The sequence below is a fragment of the Mixophyes fleayi genome, chromosome 5 (genome assembly GCF_038048845.1).
Source record: "Mixophyes fleayi isolate aMixFle1 chromosome 5, aMixFle1.hap1, whole genome shotgun sequence".
Taxonomy (NCBI): domain Eukaryota; kingdom Metazoa; phylum Chordata; class Amphibia; order Anura; family Limnodynastidae; genus Mixophyes; species Mixophyes fleayi.
In genome coordinates, this window is record NC_134406.1 from 58,886,717 (window position 1) to 58,903,625 (window position 16,909).

General features: G+C 42.8%; 1 protein-coding gene and 1 long non-coding RNA gene across 4 annotated transcripts; one reads left to right on the top strand and one right to left on the bottom strand.

Moving 5' to 3' along the window:
- Positions 1-1,398: 1,398 nt before the first annotated feature.
- On the bottom strand, positions 1,399-8,901 carry HNRNPA2B1 (heterogeneous nuclear ribonucleoprotein A2/B1). Of its 3 annotated transcripts, none has more exons than XM_075212254.1 (13): positions 8,756-8,900; positions 8,137-8,247; positions 6,531-6,677; positions 6,233-6,443; positions 5,989-6,090; positions 5,823-5,912; positions 4,916-4,978; positions 4,472-4,615; positions 4,252-4,386; positions 3,917-4,004; positions 2,681-3,529; positions 2,390-2,506; positions 1,399-1,625 (listed from the first exon to the last, which is right to left on the bottom strand). In XM_075212254.1, the coding sequence occupies exons 1-10, from the start codon at positions 8,759-8,761 to the stop codon at positions 3,937-3,939; spliced, it is 1,077 nt and encodes a 358-aa protein (XP_075068355.1). In that variant the 5' UTR covers positions 8,762-8,900; the 3' UTR covers positions 1,399-1,625; positions 2,390-2,506; positions 2,681-3,529; positions 3,917-3,936. The 3 variants fall into 3 exon arrangements, with proteins under 3 accessions (XP_075068355.1, XP_075068353.1, XP_075068354.1); XM_075212252.1 differs by having other exon boundaries at positions 4,469-4,615; XM_075212253.1 differs by lacking the exon at positions 2,681-3,529 and having other exon boundaries at positions 4,469-4,615; positions 8,756-8,901.
- A 6-nt stretch (positions 8,902-8,907) lies between these two features.
- LOC142158359 (uncharacterized) lies at positions 8,908-11,126 on the top strand. The gene is made up of 2 exons (XR_012692757.1): positions 8,908-9,212; positions 10,565-11,126. It is a non-coding gene; the product is annotated as an uncharacterized LOC142158359 (long non-coding RNA).
- Positions 11,127-16,909: the final 5,783 nt, after the last annotated feature.

The following is a 16,909-nucleotide window of genomic DNA, read 5'->3' on the forward strand; positions in this document are numbered from 1 at the left end:
GGGGTAGGCTCCTGGTCCACCAGTGCAGGTATTCAAAGTTGAAATATATATGCTGGAGGATTGTAGCTCAGAAATCACATGTAGTTGGAACTTGAGCTTTCATTTGTGGGAAGCAGCTGCTTTAGTACTGCCTCAGCAGTGACATATTTGTGCATCTAATTGCCTCTGCACAGAGATTCTAGCAACTCACTGCACCTGTGACCAGTTTCCCTTTGATAGCAGTGGCTAGATCAGCCACAACATGATGTCTTCACAGAATACCCACCTAAACAGGAGATTCCAAGTGGCAATATTGTCAATCCTTTAGCCTCTGCACAGGCCCCACGGCTGTTACTGAATTGTAGCAGGAAGCGTCCCAGGAGAAAGCCAGACCTGTAGAAGGCAAGCCCTTGCACATAATATAACAAACAGCTAGCTACACTCCTTACTCAGATGCAAAAGGGGGAGATACAAAAACACTGATATGGAGGAATCACCTTATATACCCTCCAGGTGCGTTTATTTCCTGTCTACACAGCTGCTTAGGGAGTCAAACTGAGCTGCCATGTAGTAGGAAAAGGAAAGTTTCAATGGAAGCTTAGAAATTAAGGAAATGTTCAAAACATCCTGCAGAATATTCACATCATTTAATATTGGACAGCAACATTAAGCAGTTCTCTAGTAGGATTTGGGGTTACAATATTCTGCTTATAATTCCTTTATCAAAAAGGAGGCCACCTGGGGAGTTCTCCATTTTACCCCAACCTGGAGCAGAATGAAATGACATCTTTGCCCTCCCAGCTCTATGCAGACCAAAAGATTCCATGAACAGTGGACTAGGAGTTTGAAGCAAATCCAGCTGCTGGGTGCAGTATTCCAAACTATTGTTCTGGTCACCATTTGCCACAGCCCAGCACAATTAAAATTCATCCATGTGGCTTCAAATGTGTGGTGCCCTAACATACTATGTGCAGACAAGAAGTACAAACTCCTGGGGAGTACAACATTCATGGCATTGTGCTTCCCCAAATTCTTTAATCCCTTCGCATATCTGCTTTGACTTGTGCCGTTACAGTGCTCAGCAATGTAAATAGAGAATCAGACCAAAACGGGAAATTATTGCTGACACCATTGCCCATGTGAACAGCAATTTTTATATTTGCACCAAGCTGAGAAGACTTATATGATCAAGTCCCTAGAAAACTCTACATTACCTTGATCACAGAATATACATTAATAGGGATCACTGATTCTGTGGAGACTGTTCATATGGAGGACCAAAACGGACCCACACAGCTTACTTCATTTTATAAGTACCCTGAATTCACCCATACCTGGGCACAGCCCTACACACCGTGAATTACCCTAGTTCAATAGTAATGACTGGCATACAAGTAAATAAGTGAACCATTTAAACAATTCATAATTAAATAAGCTTTATTAAATAAAGTATTAAATTCACAGAACCAGCCTGAAAATTGTCACAAAAAATATAAATTTCTAAAAACATTCTTTGAGAATTGGCACTTTATCTTCAGTTATTTTCATGTAACTGACTCTTGAAGCCTTTGGAACAAAACAGCTCCAGTAAATTCTTAATACTGCATTGAAGCCTTCTTATGCAACGTTACCTGCTCCAGAACGACCTGTCAGACAAAGATCATCGTTAAATCATTGCATTATTTTTTTATAGGGAGGATGACTAATAGTACCAAACACAAGTAATTGGCGAGTTGGATATAAAGTTACAGAAGTTAAAACGCTGTCACTTTGGCTCTTTATTTTACACTTCAAGTATACCAAGGTTAAACTATACAGACAGTGGCAATACTAAAAACAGCTGCAGTGGAATCCTTTGTAGTCACTGAATATTGTATTACAGATATGATACAGTCTAAAACAGAGTGCGCCATAAGTCAAATGAAAAGGTTGTTCCTGCTTGTACAAGAGTGACATCACTAATGACCATTCAGTCCATACACACTAACTGTTTTTTGTCTGAAGGAAACCGGCAATAACCTGCAGCATTCTAGCAGTGTAAAATATAGATGCATCAGCTTACTTGAGGGGGCAGGGGTTGGGGTGGGGAAGCAGGTTCTATTCTTAAGCCATTTAGATATGTTGGGCATCACACACAAATACTGGACAGCTGTATATTAGCAATCCAAAGAGGCTGCCTCCCAACTCTGAAACTGTCCTCACATTTTAAAATGAAACTAGTACAACATTTGTCTTTGCCAATAAATGTAACCCCCAGGTAAATAAGGGCCCTTGCATGCTCAACTCTAATGATTATATGACAAACTCAATTAAAATGTGCCAGTTATTTGTGAGCTAGGGAGGAGAGAAGCCCTCCTCTAAAGACTTAGCACTGGTTGCAAAACAAAACCATGTTAAACTTTGAAGTTACCTGTAACATCCTGTAAGGACCCGAGTAATTTGGACCACTTGGATAAGTATGCACTTGGTTTCATTTGTCGAAAGGAAGCTCAGTCTGTCAGACTGCTTGTCCATTTTCAAACCATTGCTAAAATTCCAGCAAGAGAAAAACCATACTAAGAATTTTACAGAATTCAATATTGCACAGATATACAAAGATTGTTGAAAAATGCAAAATTAAGTTTAGAAGCTAAATTATTAACTACACTGTACACTTGTAAGCAACTGTTTAAAAAAAAAAAAAGAATGAATAAGATCTTACCTAGAGGCTTAAATGAAGCTTAGCACTACTTTTCTCTACCCCCTCAGCCTTCGTTGACATCCTTAATCTAGTGTAGCAAAAACCTTTATCCAGAATGTTAGCTCAGTGTTAAATGACTGAGCTTAGAAGCCGCTCTCAAGGGTTCTTGTACTAGACCTGTGTCTCTGGGTAGAGTACCTCGCTGGGAATATCCTTTACTTGCCATGGAAGAAGCAGCTGCATCTAAAAGATCTAAACAGGAGTTTCTCTTTGCAGTGATACCCCTATGTACTTTTCTCCTTATAACTGGCAAAACACACAGACACTTAACATAATACTCATTGCTACTCTTTTCCTTGTTAGAAGACAAATTCAAAAATCTAGAAAGAGACAAGCATTTCCTTTCGAATTATTTTATTAAATGAAAGTGTACAACAGCTTAACTATACACACACTGAGATTTAAAAGGAAAATAAAAAGTCTCATATTACACCATGATCCTGGCTAGTTGCTTGAACTGTTCAGAAGTCTTAAAAAAAGTTTCACGTTACTTGTAACTTAAAAAGTCAACATTATCAAAAAGAAATGCTGTTGTACTCTGTACAAAGACCACTACAAATAAACAATTAAAAACCTATGAAACTGTCTCAAAGGCATATCTTTACAGTCCTTCCTCCATTGTAAGGTAATGTACTTAAATATATTCCACTCCATTCACAAAATGGCTCTCTGCATCTGCTCTGGTGTCTTCTGTCATATCACTGCATGTTCTATGCATGACTGAGATAATGTCTCCTTAAACTTTGTAATCTCGATAACCTGCAGCTGTTACCTCTGGGCTCTCATCCTCTCCTATTTATACAGTGAAGCCTGTTTCAACAGAAGTAAAGAGTAAAAAGAATAGGTTATGATATTATCCAGCTACCCAGTTTAAAGACAATACTATCCTGATAAGCTTAACCTGTAGCTAAACATGTGCTCAACATAAGAAACTTAGGCCTTGTGCACATGGACATAAATTAAAAAAATGTAACAAGTAACCAAGATCGACGCAAGGGCCAAATTAAAAAAAAAAAAAAATGTACAGCAGTAAGGCACAAGAGAAAAGATTGTGTGCCTTACACCATGGGGCTTATGGAGCTTTTATTTTAAGAACTTTGTTTCACACACAAAAAACAAACACGCAGAGATAGACTAAAGAGTCCCATCTGCCCGAGGCCTAAAACAAGCCACCAAAGAGTACGTTTACAAACTTACCCAGGGGGAGCGTCAGGAATTTAATAACGATTTCTCCCTCCATATCCACTACTACTGCCTCCACTACCACTTCCTGGACCATAGTTTCCTACAAGATGATGAAAAGCATTTATAATGCTAAACATACAACGTCACAGATTAAAGTAATTTGAAAATTACAAGTAGCGCTTTACTGGACGTGTACTCACATCTATAACTTCTACCCCAGACATAACTGCCTAAATATAAGCTTTTTTGTTAAATCATTTGCAGTCGGATGTTAACAGATACTGGCAAATTGATTTGTGCACATTTAGCTATTTATTTTGGGTGACCACAAGATCAGTTCTCTTTACCTCCACCATATGGTCCTCCCATGCTCCTGCTACCACCAAAGTTTCCACCACTCTTCATTGGGCCGTAACTTGAAGACTGTTGGTTGTAGTTTCCAAATTCATTGTAGTTTCCGCCGCCGCCACCACCATAGTTTCCTAAAGTAATAAAGAGTAGATTTTAAAAAAAACACAAAAACTAAAAGTATTGTATGCTTTGTAAGCTAGAAAAACAAAAGACTACCTCCACCATAGTTGTCATATCCTGCTCCTCCACCACCATATCCACCACCCTGATTGCCATAGCCAGGTCCACCGCCATATCCACCTCGTCCACCGCCGCCGCCACCACCACCACCATAACCTGGTCCGCCTCCGAAGTTACCACCTGCAGGAGCAAAAGCAGTGAAAATAAAACAAGAGAAACAGCATAGTTACCTGTGTTTTCTACACTGACAGGAGCTACAATGGTGTTTGCACTTTACAAGTTTTCATTCATGTCTCCCTTTATCAGATATTGCTGTATCATCCATTTCATAAACAAGTTACTCAACTGTTTTAAGCATACTAGCGCTTCCCTCTTTGTATCAACCATGTACATATACTTTCGTTGAGTGAAAATAGAGTTTAGGACCACATTCTTTAGGTTAATATCGTCTGGAGTTATTTAATACATTCGTAATCTCACCTCCTTGACCGCCACCATATCCATTGTATCCGTCCCCATAACCGCGTCCACCACCATAGCCATCTGGTAAAAATAAAAAATCATGATTATGTAAGCACTGATGGGCATGTCCATTACTTATAACACTGAATCAGTATAAATTTGAGCAATGGCCACTAACTTGCTTAAATTCACCCTCCCCCCTCAATATGCTGCTCCTTTAGTGAAAAATGCATATGAAAATGTACTTTACACAATTTGTAGAAGTACAATGTGTCTAATCAGTGTCCTCCCCAGCACTTATTTCCCAGGTGCTCCACCCGATTGATTTTACTTGCCAGCCAGCTCTTGGAGCCCAACAGAGTCCTATTATAATAGTATAAATCATTGTTTCTCCTATTAGAACAGGCACTATAGCAAACAGTGATTAGACCACTAGTCTGATCAGGTCTGACAAGTGGGGGCAATAACCGCCAACGGTTTTTCAATATTACTGCAAAGTATTACAACCGCCTACTTCTTAATGCCACCAGGCTGGTAAAATTCTCTGGGGAGAATACTCATGATGACATGCAGTCTCATGTGAAGTTTCTTATGGGCACATAGCACAACCTCCTCTCTAGTTTGTTTGCAGCTTAAAAAAAAAAAAAAAAAAAAAAAAGTGGATGGGTGTGAACAAGCCCTGAGTGAAATCAAATATATACACACACAAGCGCGTTCATCTTCTAGGGAGGGAAGGAATGCTCCAACTGATTTGCCCCATTTCAGGTGCTATTAGAATGTTAAAGGGGAGGGGTATTCATTTTTTAGCAGTTCATCTACACTTTAGTGAAGATAATTACTCATGTACCATACACACATCCCTGTAAAAATATGGTCCCTCAAAGCTATTAAAAAAAACAAAAAACAAAAAAACGACTTCACATACCAGAACCTCCCCTGAAATTGCTTCCAGGTCCGGGACCAAAATTTCCACCACCACCACCACCACCACGTGAATCAGCAAAGCCAAAATTGCCTGTGAAATAGAGTGCAATAAGAAGACGGCCCAAACATTTGGATACAAAATAGATAGTTATGTGTAGGATACATACCACCTCTGCTACTCCTTGTATTCTGTACTTCATGCATTTCTTGTCTTGATAATGCTTTTCTTACTTCTGCATTGTGACCATTTATGGTGTGATATTTTTGCACTAAGGGGAGAGGGGAAAAAAAACAAAAAGCTTAAACAGTACCATGAAACTATCCATCCTATCCATACCAAAACAGCATAAATGGACATTCAAGTTTAAACAGTGTCAAAACTACATGTCACTGTTTGAGATGGCTACTTACAGACAATTTTATCAACAGGATCATGATCATCAAATGTCACAAAGCCAAAGCCCCTCTTTTTGCCAGATTGTTTATCTGTAATAATTTCAATGCTGTCAATTTTTCCATATTCTTCAAAATATTCCCGAAGGTGATGTTCTTCAGTATCTTCCTTGATGCCACCAACAAAGAGTTTTTTAACAGTGACATGAGCACCAGGCTTAGCAGACTCCTAATAAAAAATTAAAGGCTTAGTCAATCTAGAGAAAATAAATATTTTTGGATCAAAACTAGGTTTATTTTATTTTATTGTATTCACCTCTCTTGCCACAGCACGTTTAGGCTCCACAACTCTGCCATCAATAGAATGTGGACGGGCTGACATTGCAGCATCAACTTCACCCATTGAAGAAAAAGTTACAAATCCAAAACCTCTGGATCTTTTGCTTGAAGGGTCCCTCATGACCTAAAAAGACATTTTAAAGTTAATACAGGTTATTTACATGAGCTTAATTCACAGCCAACTACAAGACTTCAATCCAAGTAAAAACCAGAACTGGGTGGCATTAAGATCTAGCCTCTTGGGGCAGTTGTAAAACTTTGCAATATTGAAAAAAGTTGGCGATTATCGTCCACACCTGCCAGAACTGGTGGTCAGTGAGTACTGCAGCCAGCATTGTGTTAGATCACATAGTGCTTGTTCTAATAGGAGAAACAATGGTATAGTCTAATATAATAGGACTCTTTTGGGCTCCAAGAGCCAGGTAGCAATTAAAAACAGACAGGTGGAGCACCTAGGGAATAGGTGCTGGAGAGAACACAGTCAATACATGTTTAAGGAAATGGTACAAGAGGTTTATTTTGAGAGCTGTGTGACTTACACCTTAGATGCCAATGACAAATGTAATTACCCTACATAATGTAAGCCAAACCTAAAACGCATTTCTATGTTTGTAATCAACTTGCAACCCTAATGAGTCAATTTGGACCATATACTACAGCTAAATAGATGCTGTACCAGTCTGCAAAGACTTTAAGCAGACTACTTGATAATTTCATATTGGTTGAGATCCAGTGGTTATCTGGAAAAGAACTGTGCAAATAGTCACACAAAGAATACATTATGCCATACAATAAGTGTATTGAAGTTGCCATAGTGGGGACCCTCAGAATTAAAGTCAGCTAGACATACATGAATATGCTAAAACTGCTTTGAAGTTTGAAAAGTATTGTAGTCACATTTGTTAAGCTACAAGAACTAGATGGATTTTTTAGGGTGGTGGAAGTATAAGAGTATCATAGGTAGTGTGTATTATCCAAGGTTAATAATACATCACTGACATTCATTGTTGAAAAGGCTGCTGACAAATAGATTTTACAACTGCTAAATTACAGCCATCCCAAACACTTGACAGGCTCTTTAAACCTAAGCATTGCCTCAGGGATTCATAGGAACACACCTCAAGCTGACGGTCAATGACAATATGGGTTACCAGAGAGAAAGGCAGCCACCATTGTGAATGGCTACTCCATTCATATTATATTAAATCCTAACTTACCGATTTGCATCAGTTCCAGTCTGAAATCTTATAAGATATTAAAACAGTTGGTGTTAAATTAGACACCAAGGGGCATATTCAATTAGCTTTCCGGTTCGCGGTAACGCCCATTACCGCGGATTTTCTCACGCAATCCTATGGGCTGCAAACGAAAATTCACGTTATTGCGGTACCTTGGATTGACTTCGCGGGCCATTCCAGCGCGATCCCACGAACCGGAAAGCTAATTGTATATGCCCCCAATTGCTTTAAATAAATATATATATATATATTACACACACACACGTTAAAACCAAGCTGTACTTCGCATCTATAACAAGGTTTCAGTAGGGGGATTTTTTTTTTTTTTGCCAATGATAAACTTACCACACAATCTGTTAGCTTCCCCCATTGTTCATAGTATTTCCGTAGACTGTCTTCTGTCGTCTCAAAGCTGAGCCCTCCAATGAACAGTTTGCGGAATTGTTCCTTTTCCCTCTGAAATAAAACATAAAAAAAATCTATATAGTGCCTCCCAATCTGGTATAACAGGACTTCTACTGGGACAATGACCAAATTGCCATTTTCTATAAAGGAGATAATGACACCTCTACAAACAAGTGACACACAGTCCCGTACACCAGAATGATGAGCTGTTATGGCCTAGACACTGCAGAATACATAATATACATGCTAGGCAGACAGCGGCCATCACGGCTCTCCGCAGTACAGAGATGGGCATAAGATGGCGGCTGGGAGCAGAGCCGCCATTACAAGAGCTGCAGACACTGAGCTTTGTCCGCAGTATAAACAGATAAATACCACAACCCTCGTGCTACTCACACATAACGTGACTTTCGCTGATCCCTACATACAGCCTCACAGGGCAGCCAGGACTTGTAGTGAGAGTAGTAATAACTACATCTACCCGATCACACCGGCATCATGCACTCACATCATGCACATACATGCAATCATCAACTGACATGGACGTCTGCCGTCTTACCTCCATACTGGATAGACTGTCTGAAGACACGCAACGCCGAATATAAATTAAAAACAACCAAAACAAAATGCCTTCAATACACTGAGGGCGCCTCTTATGTCTCTCCCAGTCGAGGGCTGAGAGCTAATGGCGATGGAGCGGAGGAAGCCGCTTTCTTCTTCTAGAACGTTCCTTAGCCAACAGCTCGCCCCGCCCAGTTACGTCACCGTGTAGCTTGGGTACAACCAATGGGAAGCTGCGGGCGGCCACAGAGGCCACTTAACGTAACCTGCACTCTGTTGTCATGGCGTCTGCTCGTCGTAAGGCGGCGTGTGGTGAATGGAGCTTGGGAGATACTATTACCGGTGTGTGTTCTGTGAATTACGCTACGCCATTACGACACACACGACTGGTCAATGTGGGACGGATTGGGGGAAAGACGTAAAGGATTATGGGTAGTTCTCTTGTTCATGGTCTGGTGTGTTACTTCGGCCGTTATCTTTTTTATGTGGAAAATGTGAAAATATAATATTAATGTGCACTGTTAAACGTATGTGTTAGTTTGTATATAGTAACTATAGTTTCCAATTTTCATTGGACATATGAATAGTCTGTCTGTCTCCCTCTCTGTCTGTCTTTGTGTGAGTGTGTGTATATATTAGGGAATTTAGACTGTAAGCTCCAATGGGGCAGGGACTGATGTGAATGAGTTCTCTGTACAGCGCTGCGGAATTAGTGGCGCTATATAAATAAATGATGATGATGATGATGATGATAGTTTGCATTAGACTAATGCAGCATGTGCAGAAGAATTCTTGCATAGGTTAACTTAAACCAAAAAATAGGTTCTTACTGAATAAGATGAAAATCCTTCCAGGAAAATGTTTGGTGAAAGCCCTGCATACAGTGGTTGGAGAGTGAATTAGTTTTTTAAAAATTTTTTGGGGTGTATTTTTAAGGTTTTTACATAAAAAAAAGTGAATATATAGTAAATACATTCTGATGTATAGTCTATGACCTAGGTTCCCAAACTGTGCTGTGGCTCCCAGGGGTGCCACAGCGCTGTCACAGGGGTGCCGTGGACAGGAAGAAGAAGAAATAAAAAAAAACAACTTACCAATCCGGCGGCGCCTGGGACCCAGCATCCTCCTCGCTTCTCACTGAATGCCGGGGGTGACGTCATCACGCCCGACATATTCATTGAAAAGTGGCAGGAGGGAGGGTGCTGGGTCCTGGGCCCCACTGGATTGGTAAGTCGTTTTTTTTTTTTCTTCCTGTCCACGGTGGGATGCAGAGGGGGCACAGAGTGTACGGATGCAGGGGGCACAGAGTGTGTTAGCTGTAAATTATTCTTTGACAGAAATATAATTGAAAAAAATATATATAAAAATATTATTTTCCCTTGGATTTATGTGTATTATTTTTGCATACAACTAAATAAGTATTTCTGTCCAGACCCAAATACTTATTACGTTTTTTTGCCTACTTATAAAACAGGACTGATTAATTATTTTGGAGGGGTGCCTTGAAAAAATTATGGAGACTCTTAAGGGTGCCGCGAACTGCAAAAGTTTGGGAACCACTGGTCTATGATGTTAACATACAACATCAGTTTGTTGACATATTATTCCATCAGATGGCCCACAAACTAGATAAATCATTCTCACCATTTCTTGTGTTTGTTACTGTGTTCTCAGAGAACTTCTGTGGACATTTCTAAATCAGTTACTTGGCGAGCACTTGTTTCATAACTAATACTGATATTTATTATAATAATTTAAGGCCCCTTTACATCTGTTTGAAGATTTATTTCTTAGGTTTCTGTTACAGGGAGGAAAATGGAAAATACTAAAGATATTAGTCCACTAAAGAAGCGCGGAATATAGGTTTTGCTTCAACATTCTGGTATGAATGCACGTGGAATTGCACGCGCTGCTAAAGTTTCACCTCAGATTGTAGGAAGAGTTAAGAGGAAGTTGGGAGAACCAGTAACGACAACAAAGCGTTCAAACTGCAAAAGCAGTTGTAAAACTACACCCAGAAAGGACAGACTCTTTAAAAAAATTGCAACTGAGAACTGAAAATTGAAAGCCAAACGTGTGGTGATGATGTGGGAGGAAGTAGCAGCTAGCGTTTCTTTAAAAACTATTCGGAGGCACCTTGCAGAGTTTGGATTTAGAGCTTGTGGACCAGTCAAGTAACCAAAGCTGACACCAGCAATGATGAAAAAACCTATCATGGGCCAAAACTTGGACTGCGGATGACTGGGCCAAGGTAAAAAATTAATTTTATGAAATATGAATGGCTGTTGTGTGTTTCCCAATCAAAAGCAATGGAGTGTAATGATTTACAGTATATTTTTGATTAACAACATTAAAAATATGTTTTGATATCCATGTTGCCATTATTTTACCAAAATTTTACACAAAACTAAAAAATTCCTAATTCATGGTCCAACCACTGTATATCAAGGGGTAGGTGAGAGTCTGGTGGCCTAAACATTTTTGTTTTTTTAACTGAATAAACAATCTTTGTTGATGATTTTTGTTTATAATAAAATGTAGTTGATTCTTTGGGAAATATAACTTTATTTAGCTTAAAATGCTAACTTTTTACCCTCCCAGAATGTTTAGGCGATTCCCTTATCTTTAACCTTTAACCGGTGACAAAGTCCATACTTATGTGGGTCCAAGGTTTGGTAGGGATAGGTAGTGGTTGGAGCAATCCCGCTGGTGTTCTGCGGGAAGACTTAAATTGAGAGCGGCCACAAATTCTCTGACATCCTTTATGATAGAAGGCCACCAATAACTCCGGGAAAGGATCTCAAAAGTCTTTCGTTCACCAGAATGTCCAGAGAAGCGTGAAGAATGGTACAATGACAATATTCTCTTGCGTAGAGATGGCGGAACAAGAGTTCTCCCAAACGGTAGCACATTGGTGTCAGACGCCGTCCCCGCGCCTCCACGCTAAGCAGGGACGGACGTCTGTCCCTCTGAGCTAGGCAACGGAGACGCGTCTTCCGGCGGTGCGCATGCGCGCCCGTCGCCATGACAATGGGACGCGCTGCTGAGGCTTCCTGTCGGCGGCCAGCTGTCTGACCGCCGAATCACTGCCCACCAATGAGAGATAAGGACTCTCTATATATATCCTGCTCTGACATCACTAGGATGCCAGAGCAACTAGTTATCTAGCCTCCAGCGTTCCAGCTATACCTTCATTATATCCTATCTGTTGATTCCTGTTACTGACCCGGCTTCCTGACCTCGCTTTTGGATTCTCCCTGTGTCCTGTCTTGTTATTTCGGATTGACCTTGGCCTGCTGGCTATCCTCTGCCTCCTGATTTGGTACTTTATCTGCCCGCTTGGTTCTGACTCGGCCTGTACAACTACGAATTTGCCCTTACCTCGCAAGTAGCTATCTGGGAGGGCCGCGACCTGCACGTCGCTCGCTGCGAAGTCCAAACTTCCTTGCGGGGGTCCCTGGTGAATACCAGCGGCGTGTTAGACTCCGCGCCTCCTTGTGTAGCTGAGCCAATACTTGCAGGTACTAAAGTCACCTCCGTGACAATTGGTGGACGAAGTGGCCAAAGTCACACATTTGGGATCCAGTATAGGATGATCGGAAGAATCCAAGATGTCAGAAGGAGGAGCAAATGCCCGGGATAAAGCATCTGCTTTCCTGTTCTTTGCAGCAGGTTTGAACGTTATAATGAGTTCGAAGCGAGAAAAGAAAAGTGACCACCTCGCCTGTCGAGGGTTTAGACATTGGGCTGTTTGTAAATAGAGGAGATTTTTGTGGTCGGTGAAGATGGTTACCGGATAATGAGCCCCCTCCAGTAGATATCTCCACTCCTCCAATGCGACTTTTATTGCCAACAGTTCTTTGTCACCGATGGTGTAGTTCTTTTCCGCGGGTAGAAGACCCCGGGAGTAGAAGGCACAAGGATGGAATTTCTGTTGCTCAGATCTTTGGGAGAGAATAGCTCCTAGTCCGACATTGGAGGCGTCCACCTCGAGAAAGAAGGGAAGGTTTACGTCAGGCTGCTGAAGAACAGGGGCGGTAGAAAATGCTTCTTTAAGGCTTTGGAAAGCGTGAAGGGCCTCGGAGGACCAGTGTTTAGTATTGGCGCCCTTCTTGGTCAGGGCCACAATAGGAGAAGCAATAGATGAGAAGTTCAGGATAAAATGTCTATAATAATTCGCAAACCCCAGGAAGCGTTGTATAGCCCTGAGGGTAGTTGGCTGGGGCCAAAGTAGAACGGCATTAACTTTGTCTGGGTCCATCTCCAGACCTACTCCGGACACGATGTATCCCAAGAATGGAATTTGGGATAATTCGAAGGAGCATTTTTCTAATTTGCAGAATAGGAGGTTCTTCCGCAGTCTGGAGATAACTTCTGCCACATGTTGATGGTGGGAGACAAGATCTTGAGAGAAGATTAAAATGTCGTCCAGATAGACTACAATGCACACGTATAATAGGTCCCGGAAGATCTCGTTCACGAATCCTTGGAAGACAGCTGGGGCATTACACAGTCCAAAGGGCATAACTAGGTATTCGTAATGCCCATCCCTGGTGTTGAATGCTGTCTTCCATTCGTCGCCTGACTTGATCCGGATTAGGTTGTAAGCGCCACGGAGATCAAGTTTGGTAAAAATCTGAGCACCTTTTATACGATCAAAGAGTTCGGTGATAAGAGGAATCGGGTACCGATTTTTTACGGTTATGGCATTGAGCCCCCGATAATCAATGCAGGGTCTTAAGGTCCCATCTTTCTTTTTCACGAAAAAGAAGCCCGCTCCAGCGGGAGAGCTGAAAGGTCGAATGAATCCGCGGTGAAGGTTGTCCTTGATATACTCTGACATAGCCTGTGTCTCTGGTAGCGAGAGAGGGTAAACACGGCCCCTAGGAGGGTTTTTGCCAGGTAGTAAATCTATGGGACAATCCCATGCCCGATGAGGTGGCAGGCGTTCAGATTGCACCTTATCGAACACGTCAGCGAACGGGGCATACTGTGGAGGAAGACACGAAGGACCAGGTGTTATAGATGATCTGTTGATTTTGAGTGGTACCACTCAGGTTAGGCATCTAAGATGAAAATCCGGGCCCCAGGATGTGACTTGGGGAGTACTCCAATCAACTTGTGAATGAAGCTGAAGCCATGGAAGGCCAAGAACGATGGGACTAGTAGTAGCAGGAAGGACCAGCAAAGAGAATTTCTCTCGGTGTAAGGCTCCAATTTGAAGGGTCAAAGGAGTCGTACAGTGGGTGATAAGTCCATTAATGATGCGAGAGCCGTCTATAGCGGTGACCGCTATGGCGGTTTTTAACGGGGCCACTGGTAGGGACCACTGGTTAACAAGAGCACTGGAGATAAAGTTGCCGGCAGCGCCGGAATCCAGAAGTGCTTGAGAGATAAAAGATTTTGTGGCTGAGAAGATGGTAACATCAAATGCACACACTTTGGAATCCATAGAAGATGGAGAGGAGTCCATGGACCCTAACCTTACCTCTCCAGAAGTGGTTAGGGCCTGGCATTTCCCGACTTCTTAGGACATGAGTTCAGGCTGTGAGTAGTGTCAGCACAATAGATGCAGAGTCTATTTTGTATTCGTCGATCCCTCTCTCTAGATGTTAACTTAGAACGTCCTACCTCCATGGGTTCCACTGGAGGGGGAAGGTGACGAACTTGAGGTGATGGGCGAGTGAACCCCTTAGAGGTGCTTGTTCTTTCAGACTCCCTCTCACAGAATCTCATGTCTACCCTATGACATAGGGAAATTAGATCGTCCAAGGAGGAGGGTAACTCTTGTGTGGTCAGTGCGTCTTTGATCTTATCCGTCAGACCCTGCCAGAAGGCAGCTATCAGGGCCTCGGTGTTTCACTGTAGTTCAGAGGCGAGTATCCGAAACTGAATGACGTACTGGGCCACAGAGTGTGATCCTTGGCGTAGTCGGAGAATGCTGGAAGCCGCAGAGACAACGCGGCTAGGTTCATCGAAAATTTTGTGGAACGTGGAAATGAAGAGTGCACTATCCTCCAATAGGGGGTCATTTCTCTCCCACAGAGGGGAGGCCCACGCAAGAGCCTGTCCGGAAAACAGAGAAATGAGGTAGGCAATCTTGGCACGGTGAGTGGCAAAATGGTGAGGTTGAAGCTCGAAATGGAGAGAGCACTGATTCAAAAAACCTCTACACGTCTTGGGATCTCCATCATATTTTGAGGGAGTAGGCAGGTGTAGCGTGGAAGCAGTAGACACCTGGGATGGCACTGGGGAAGGAGAAGGTGCTTGAGGTTCAACAGTCGCTGAAACAGTTTGTAGAGGAACTCCTCGGGTGGCCAGAGTCTGGAAACACTGGAACAGATGTTGCTGCCGAACATCCTGTTGTTCTACCCGAGTGATCAGATGCTGCAGCATCTCCTTAGCTGTTGGTTCCAATCCTGGGTCTGTCAGGGCCTGATCTTACTGTCACGGGCACTAGGAGTTGCTTACCCGAGTTTCACCAGATGGAACTCTGCTAGAGAGGCGGGATTATGGCACGCACCTCAAAGCCGGCAGGTGAATGATTGGAGCGACACAACAGCAGGAGAGTAGAGATAGTCTAAGGGAGTCAGTGACTTGCAGCTATGGTTAGAGGAAAGTCAGCGACTTGGAGCAGTAAACTGGAGGCTGAAGATAATGTAGACACGAGGAGTGGACGTGGATAGGTGATGGTAGGTAGAGGAGGAGTCAGTGGTCTGCGTACAGCAAGTTGTACCACTGCAGTGATGGGAAGAATAGTACTGGTGCAGGTAGGAAGCAGGGTAGTCAGTGGTCTGCGTATAGCAAGTTGTACCACCGCTGTGATAGGAGGATTTGTCCAGGTGCGGGTAGGTAGCAGGGAAGTCAGTGGTCTGCGTGCAGCAAGTTGTACCACTGCTGTGAGAAGGAATGAGGACTTGTCCATGTGCAGGAGAGTGAAGTTGAAAAGCAAACTGTGGCTGTATGGAAACAGCGCGAGTAGAGCAATGTCTTGTGAGGCAGAGATGGAAGGCACAATGAATAGTCTGTATGGAGTAGATGCCTTGCAGGGAGGAGAAGCTGGTCACAGCAGATATGCACAATAATGCTAAGTAGTAGCGTGAGGAGATATCGTAGCTTGAGTGAAAGCTTGTCCTAAATGAAGCAATGCAGTAACAGTCTATATGGGTACTTGTACCCTGTGCAGCAAACAACAATGGATACAACTGGTATGCGAGCAAATAGGCAATAGGTAATAGTCAGTAGAGCATACCCAGTTGTGTAGATCCGGAATCAGCTGAGAAGTGAAGCGTTGTAGCGGTATGGGGACCGCCGCTGAGTTGAGCAGGGAGCAGCGTGGAAGCTGAAGCACGAGTAGAGCTGGAAGCAGTTTGGAAACTGCACACACGAGTAGAGCTGGAAGCAGTTTGGAAACTGCACACAGGAGTAGAGCTGGAAGCAGTTTGGAAACTGCACACAGGAGTAGAGCTGGAAGCAGTTTGGAAACTGCACACAGGAATAGAGCTGGAAGCAATTTGGAAACTGCACACACCTATAGAAGTTCACTGGGAGTGAGACTTCAAGATCAGGCCACTACCTGCAGGTGCCTTAAGTAGGGAGGGGTGATTGATCCATCAATCACATTAGTGGTCAGGTGTAGTTGTTAAAGGGACCTGCGCATGCCCAGTGCGACAGGATGGCAGACAGCCGCGGTTCCACACAGGTGTGAGCGGGAAAGATGGAGAACCACGTACCAGAGTGGACGCTTTTACACTCCGGTGAGTGACACCCTTGTGCTTTTTTCTCCCGTAAATTCCTACCAACGGAAAAAAAACACTATCGGGGATAAGGAACTTCTTGCCATGAAATTAGTACTCTCTGAATTGAGGTATCTTTTGGAAGGCTCTCAGTTTCCTATCACTGTCCATAAGAACCTGCTCTATCTTCAATCAGCTCAGTGCTTAAAACCCTCGGCAGGCACGCTGGTCCTTCTTTTTCTCCTGCTTTAACTTGCACATCACCTTTAGACAATACGAAAACTGACGCTCTCTCTCTCTCTCGAGCATTTGTCCACGAGCCAGAGTCAACTGAACCCTCCTACCAACTTATTCTGGATCCCAAGACTCCAAATCTTTCCAGATCTGCTGACCTCCTACCCACCAAGGTGCCTGCA